General features: G+C 37.0%; 1 protein-coding gene across 4 annotated transcripts in view; it reads right to left on the bottom strand.

The window, feature by feature from the left end:
• LOC119584163 (DEP domain-containing protein 1A-like) overlaps positions 1-7500 on the bottom strand; it is a 17401-nt gene that overhangs the window by 9875 nt on the left and 26 nt on the right. For all 4 annotated transcript variants that reach the window (XM_037932702.1, XM_037932779.1, XM_037932859.1 and 1 more), the window contains exons 1-8: positions 7348-7500; positions 6347-6528; positions 5670-5756; positions 5391-5547; positions 4943-5160; positions 3520-3710; positions 2516-2610; positions 174-1917 (exon numbers count right to left, since the gene is read on the bottom strand). The exon at positions 7348-7500 is cut by the window's right edge and continues 26 nt beyond it. In XM_037932702.1, the coding sequence (XP_037788630.1) occupies positions 174-1917; positions 2516-2610; positions 3520-3710; positions 4943-5160; positions 5391-5547; positions 5670-5756; positions 6347-6528; positions 7348-7395 (2722 nt within the window). In that variant the 5' untranslated portion in view covers positions 7396-7500. The remainder of the gene's footprint in view (positions 1-173; positions 1918-2515; positions 2611-3519; positions 3711-4942; positions 5161-5390; positions 5548-5669; positions 5757-6346; positions 6529-7347) is intronic.

Genomic DNA, 7500 nt, shown 5'->3' with positions numbered 1-7500 from the left:
ATATATAACCTTTCATGCCTTTTCATCAAATGCAAGAATATTTTAATGGAGACAGAAATTGAATAACTATCACTTTTCTTTTAAAATAAACTCTGAAAAAATAATCAGTTACAAAATATTCAGCTTACCATTTCACTTACACTAAATTACTTAAGTACGCACATCAAACCTACCTTTAGGGTTCACTTTGGGGTAAATTCCTCCCATGCCACTCACTGGCTGTATAGGTTTTGGAGGCAATGGAGGGCCAGGGTTTGGTGTGCTGTTTCTGCTGGACAAAGCAGAGTGGTACACACTACATCCTGATGAGGAGAGGCTATGGCTAAGACATCCATCAGGAGTTATTACCCTTCGCCTAATAAAGTCTGTGCAAGGGGCTGTAAGCTGATCATCCCCTCGGGAGAGACGCCCATATAGTGGAGACACTGATCTTGAATGATGGTCTTGGACTGAAGATTCTGACCTTGCAGTTGGGGGTCCAGAAAAAGTTTCTGATGTTTCTACACGATTAACACTATCACTAGATGGCTCTAGGGCCAAATTCAAAAAGCCTCCAGATTTTGTTCTTATATGACTCGCTGCAGAACCTAGTTCCTGATAATCTGACACACAGGACTTAACACTTCTTGAGTCTTCCTGGGGATTAGGCAGTGGTGCCAGAGCAAGGTTCATATAACCACCAGACTTCGTTCTCAAGCGATCAAGGCGTTGGTAATCTCCACTGTTATCTTTACTCGTGTCTTTACTTTCCCTGTTTCGATTTTTCTTTTTTCGTGATACCGAGTCATCCCGCACATGTTTTCGCTTGATTGAATCTCTGATCCTGCTTGCTAAGCTTCTTGCTGGAACTATGCTTTGTGAAGGTTGTTCAAACATTGCTTCAGTAGCCTTGAATACACAGCTATCTTCACCGAGACACTCCAGATTGCCTGCTGATCTTGACCTATTCATTGGAGACTGTGCTGAAGCAGTGACATATTCCCCTGTTGTATTTGTAGACATTATACTTGATTTGAAGAGATCAGAGACAGTGGACATATTCTTCAATTCAGGTGGACGAACATCAATTGCTGATAGAGAAGTGACAGCTATGCTCTTGGGCCTCTTGCCAAGAAACCCACTCATCCTTTCTCCATTCTTGAAATGAATAGTATCAACAGACTTTTGAGGTATTATTCTTGTCTGTGGACTATCAGATGTAAATGCTGTTTCGAAGCAATAATTTTCAGGAAGTGCAACAGAATTGATGTCCCTACTTCTGATAAGAGCTCTGGACTCGTAAATCCCTTCTTTCATGTCATTTTCACGCCTGATTCTTCTTGCCTGATCATTCGTCTTTACTGAACGAACAGTTTCAGGTTGCTTCTGCAACGAATTTTCTTGTGACAGTCTACTTTGCCGACTATTGGGTCTGGTATTTTCCTGGTTTTCTTGCGGATCTAACCTACTTTCTTCATGGCTTCCTTCAAGAAGAGTTGGATACAAATTATCTTCCTTAAAGTCTGTGTAATGCTTCAGTCTGTTGAGTTTCAAACTCTGAAGCCTTGAGGAATTCATAACACTACTACGTCTGAGAGATGGAGTGTGCAATCCACTCCCTAAACTCCGACTTGAACCTTGGCGAATGAAGTGCTTCCCTCCACTTCCTATTGCTTGTCGTTCTCCATTCTGGTTATTTTCATTATCTGTGTTTGGGGTGGAAGTCTTCTGCTGGCCACAAATACTCATGTTGAGCATTAGATCCTCCACAGAGTCACTTTCTTCAAAACTACCAGGGTCATAGCTTCCATCATGACTCTTAAAGCTGGATGCTCCATCAGTCGAATTTGGGGAGCGATACGTTATATCTAGGAACTCAGCACCAATATAGATTCTGGCAAGTGGCTCATACAGCTCATATGGGATTAGTGGAACCAGCTGCAAGATAAAGAGCAAAATAATTATTAATGAAGAAGAAGAAAAAGAAAGAGAGAAAAAAAAGTTTTTAAAACATTTAGTTTTACAGTCTGTCAAGAACTATCTTGAGTGAAATTTGCAAACTGCTCCTATCTACAAAATATGAGTGCTTTTGTTACTAAAACTTGATTTTCATAATACAACCTTTTTAGTAGATGAATTTGGTACTCTGCACAAAATACACCATGTTCCTATTTTTCCTGATGTTTGGCAATTTTGAAAATTAAGTAGGAAAATGAAGGTTCATCTAAGCTAATAGAATTTACCAAATAATGGATGGAAAAGACACCTAAATATTAAAATTTCATATTGTGTTGTTATGATTCTTTAACATAATGACAAAGAATGATATTTTTATAAGTTTGGTAGGGGTGGACAGGGAAGGAAGTAAGCAATCTTAGGATTTAGTGATCCCTAGAAATATCATTTACTTTTTCATACTCATCTTGTGCTATACAAACTAAAACCTGTTTACTTGGTAGAAATATTTGAGGAAAAAAAGGACCAAATTATCTACTGCCCATAATCTTCCCCCTCACACAAAATACTATCAACTTACCATATTTGTGAAAAAATCACGCACTATCTTGAAGACATCCTTCTCAACACCTGGATAATTTGGGATGTTACAGCTAGAATCTGCAGCATTTGGCCCTAAAACAAAGAATCAAGATGAATAACAATCAAAATACAGTGATTGAGCAATTCAATGAAAAATACAAAATGTGAATGATCTATTGTCTGACATCCAACAACATAAACTGCCAATACATCATGATAGATGTATCATCTAGTAAAAAAAGTTACTACCACAGAATTATGCATTATAGTTATCATATTAAAGTAAATAATAAAATCTATAGACTATAAAATACATATAATATGACTAAATAAAATCTGTATTGCAAATATGGTGCTCCCAGCTGTAGTGAGATAAGTAACATGGTTGGTGATTTTTATATATCCCTTGCCCTACATTGGCCAACTAATAAGGCATTCTGAGGCAAATTTTAAGACTCAAAATAGTGGCATTAATTTCACTCTATTTCAGTCAAATGCCTTGGTAAAAAAGCAGAAACAGCAACAACCAATGATAGTGAGGTAATCGCATGAGAGGGTTGACAAACCAATTAGCTCATGGTAACATAACCCTCTCTGCTAATCAGAGGGTTGAACAGTCTACACTCCCCTTTGCTTGCCACATCTAAGGTTTTTCTCTTAATCTTGGTCTACAGCTCCCATTTTTTCTTTTTTCTTTCTCTTTTCCTTGTAACTTAATTCCATTTCTATTCTCTGAGACTGATCCAAGGAACAGATAATCAGGGAATAAAAATCAGCACCAAATTAATTCACAGATTTCTCTTCCATTATATGCCACTTGCTTTTCTTCAGATTTTGATTCCCCGCAAATATATAATAATGATCAAATTTCCCATTTTCTGTTTCTTTTACATGTGGCTTACCTCACTTCTACAGGCTGCACCACAATTATAACACAACATATTCAAGTTGAAACATCACACAACCGAATAGCATTTTTAGTGTCCCCCAAATAGTACTTACAATGTGCCATACACTTCATAGCAGTCAGTATCCAGTTAGGAAGATCATCTGGGTGACTTTCAGGTGCTTGCACAACACCCCTAGTAGTAACCTGGGTCATGTTATGGTGTACCCAGTCCCCACTCACTATCTTTGGATCTAGCACAGAAAAAGTGTCCCCAAACATGAGGCGCTCGCATATGGTGTCTAGTCTGGAAATAATGAGTGCAGGTTTTTATTATTTCATGTACTGTATCTTATTTTTCTAAGAAAGAATTATGTATGATGTTCACTTATCATTCATATAGAACAAAACATAAGTCAAAACTCTTTTCAAAATTACATGCACAAGTAACACTAACCCAAAGCACACTCTGTGAACTGTATTTTAAATAAATAAAATTAAAAGCGTATATTTGGTGCCATTATCAAACATGCTACTTCAATGAAGGCAAAAATAGCCATGGCAAAAATCACTTATATACTGAATGATATATTTGTCTGAATTGGAAGTGTCGAGTTTTCAAAATATTTAATTTTTTTTTTTTTCATCTCATTTTAGCCAGTTCTTATCAGTTATTAACACAAATGTACATGAAAAACCACATATCTAAATTTGTTTTCATGCTCTCTTAATTAGTTCACATGCAGTGAAACTATTGCAAAAGTAGATAGAGCAAAAAGAAACAGAAAAATGGGAATGAGGGAAAGAAATAGAGGAGGAGGAGGAGGGAGGAAGAGGAGGATAAGGAAGAGATAAATGATGGATGAGGATTAGGAGGAAATTATAATAATGCGGTAAGATGATGACAAAGAAACAAATTGAAAAAGTAGATGCACAACAGTTAGAATATGGGAGAGGAATTTTTAGAATAAAAAATAGTTAAAAATTAAGAATGATGAGAGAAGTGGGAAAAGGAGGAAAAAAGGATAGGGAGGAACAAAAGGAAGATGAAAAAGGAGGGAGGAGGAGGAGGAGGAGGAGGAGGAGGAGAAAGAGGAGGTGAGAAGGAGGTGCAGGAAGATAAAATATATATATATATAGCTAATGAGATAAAAAGTGAAAGAAATGGATAATGGAGAAGGGGGAGATGGAGTAAGAGGAAGATGAAAAATTAAGTGGAGGGGAGGGGGGGAGTAAGAAATGGATGAGGAGAACAGGGGAGAAGAGTCAGAGGAAATAAAAAAGGGAAGGGAGAGAGTAAGAGACAGACGGAGAAAGAAAAGAAAAGAAAAGAAAAGAAAAGGATGAAGGGGAAAGAGGAGGAGGAGGAGGAGGAGATGGAGGAGGAAAAGGTGTTATTATCACAAAGGCCAGGAATAGATATAAAACTCCTCTCTCAATTATTTACACATTTATTACAGACATTACATTCAATATAACCAGTGACTGCATCACCCGGCCAAGAGCAGGACTTCGACCAAGATCGCCTTCCAAACTTACTTGCCGAGAAGGACGTGCTTCCAGACATCATTGACCTCAGCCTTGGAGAGCTGCTTTGCCACCAGATGACATTCTTGCATGCCCCCATTATCTTTTACTTCATTGGCCGCATTTTCTCCCGAGTGCTGCGTGCCGGACTTCTTGGCGAGTATTTTGTTCCGAATGGATCCCCCGCGATGCCTTCCTGCCTCAGTCTGGGTCTGAGGTCTTCTTATAGACTAAAAGGATAAATAAATAAGTAAATAAATCTTAACTCAATGGTGCGTCAAAAACAATGGTTAAATCTATCATTGTAAATTATATGGTTTATCTTTCTTACAGCCAGGGTTATGCACACAATCTTGTGATTATGTATTTCAGGTCTATGACATAAATATAAATTAAATAGATAAATAAGAGCAAAATCAATGACTTTCATGCTGCAAAAGGAAACCATTACAATACGCACCTCCCTGGTAGATCCTTGCCTCTTTCGCAGAATAGGAGACGCCCCCTCATCTGTTTCCTTCTTTGCACTGGGGGTGTTTGGGTTAATGGCAGCCAAGGCTACTCGACCAGGAGTTCTTGGTGTGCGGAGGGCTTTCAGGGGAGACCGATTACTAAACCTGAAAAATTATTTCAGAATGTTACATACAACCAATTCATATAAAATTGCAGGAGTTACAAAAACAAAATGTGTATTTTTTTTTGTAATCAACAGAATATCAATCAATTACAATATCCTTACCGATACAGCTCTCTGCTGTCTTTAAAATCCTCCGGCCGAACTGAATTACCCCGGACATCTTCAATCAGGCCTGATTTTAAGAATTTTCTGGAACAGAAATCATGGAAATATCTTTTACTACATATTCTGTATCAGTACATTAGCCCACATAATGACTTGTCAAACAAGATATTAGTTAATTTGTAGAAGACATCTGCATCTCTCCATAGCCTTGGTAACACCACTATACTCTCATCCTGTATATTATGTCAAAACAAAGGTTGCAAACTTTCTTTGTGATTTGTTACCACATAGGATATCTAATTAAGCTATATCAGGCAAAAATAAGTGTTGAAGTGCAGAGTACAGAGATCACACTAATCACTTGACACTACTGTCCTTTGATTGGACTTGAAATTACTGGCACAGATCATACCAAATTTCAAAATTATTTAAATAGAATACAGCAAATGTTATTATAAAAAAAATCAAAGTCCATTGCAAGTATCATCTATAGATATATCTGAGGATTTCAATTATTCTCTGATTACAGAAATATGATAGAAGGTAGTGTGCAAATATTTTATATACGTTGACCAAAAAATCATGGTGATCCATCAAATAACATATCTATGCACATGGCATTTCACAGAACATAATTATGTATTACAATAACTACAATGCATTTCCTTTCTTACCTGAGTAATTTTGTAGTCTGGTCCCGTGACACCGAACTACCAAAGTTGGGATCTGACTGGAGATGGTTGTGAAGCCAGTCAATGGCTTCGGCTGCTGTGAAACACCTCTCATATTGCCGCAGCCCCCGCCAGTGTTTTGACACTGGCATGCCATTATAAAAGGACCGCACCGCATCATTCCACTGAAGAGACAGAGAGAGGAATTGTATTTTTTCTATGTACGGAGAATGCTATAACTCATCATGGTTTATGAAAATCTTCAGACACTAATTATTCTCTTTTGTAAGTATTCTTTCTTTTTTTTTCTTTCCATAGCATAATTCTCCAGATATCAATGAAGAGTTTTAACTTTTATTCATCATCATAGGACTAGATACCTGCTCACATAATAAACACCAATGAAAAGGAAGTTTTGACATCTATCAATCATCTTCACATGATTCCTATTATAACTTCCATTAATGAGACTTCCAGAAATACACAATAAACTGATTCCAACACTTATATTCATGATCAAATCTTAAAAACACCAAACATAAGACGAATCCACAACAAAAGTAATGAGAATTAAGTAATATTAAAACAGTTGTGGGAGTTGAGTATCTTAGGATTTTCACAGTTAAAGCCTTAAAAAATACCTTAGCATTTTCAATTAAAGTCTTAAAAAGAACCTTAGCATTTTCACAGTTATATTCTTAGATAATATCTTAGCATTTCATAGTTAAAGTCTTAAAGATTAGGCATAAAGATGTCAAAAGCACGGGATGACACTGACAAAATATATACCTCACGTATGTTACACTACATTAGACAAATACAATGAATCACTAACTATACACTACATTCTCACAAGCCTTCGTTGGTTATCATGCACCAAACGCTCTTCCATCGGAATATTTAATTACCTCAGGATAATGAAATATTTACAACATCAAAGCTATTTCAAACCTCGGTCACTTCACCCTGGAAGCTGTTTTCTTCGAATTAAAAACGTAACTCACCAGCTTTGTGGCTCGGTACGGCCCCGAGATGGCTTTTTTGGCACTCATATCGCATTAGGTGTGGCAGTTCCATGAATAACCGGGAAAATCACAATAAAATTGCACATTTTCTCATGACGGTGTCAAGGGAAAGGTTTGTTTACAACATTCAAA

The sequence above is a fragment of the Penaeus monodon genome, chromosome 1 (assembly GCF_015228065.2).
Source record: "Penaeus monodon isolate SGIC_2016 chromosome 1, NSTDA_Pmon_1, whole genome shotgun sequence".
In the NCBI taxonomy this organism is placed as follows: Eukaryota; Metazoa; Arthropoda; class Malacostraca; order Decapoda; family Penaeidae; genus Penaeus; species Penaeus monodon.
The sequence above is the reverse complement of the archived record's forward strand: the minus strand, read 5'-3'. Positions and strand labels throughout refer to the sequence as shown.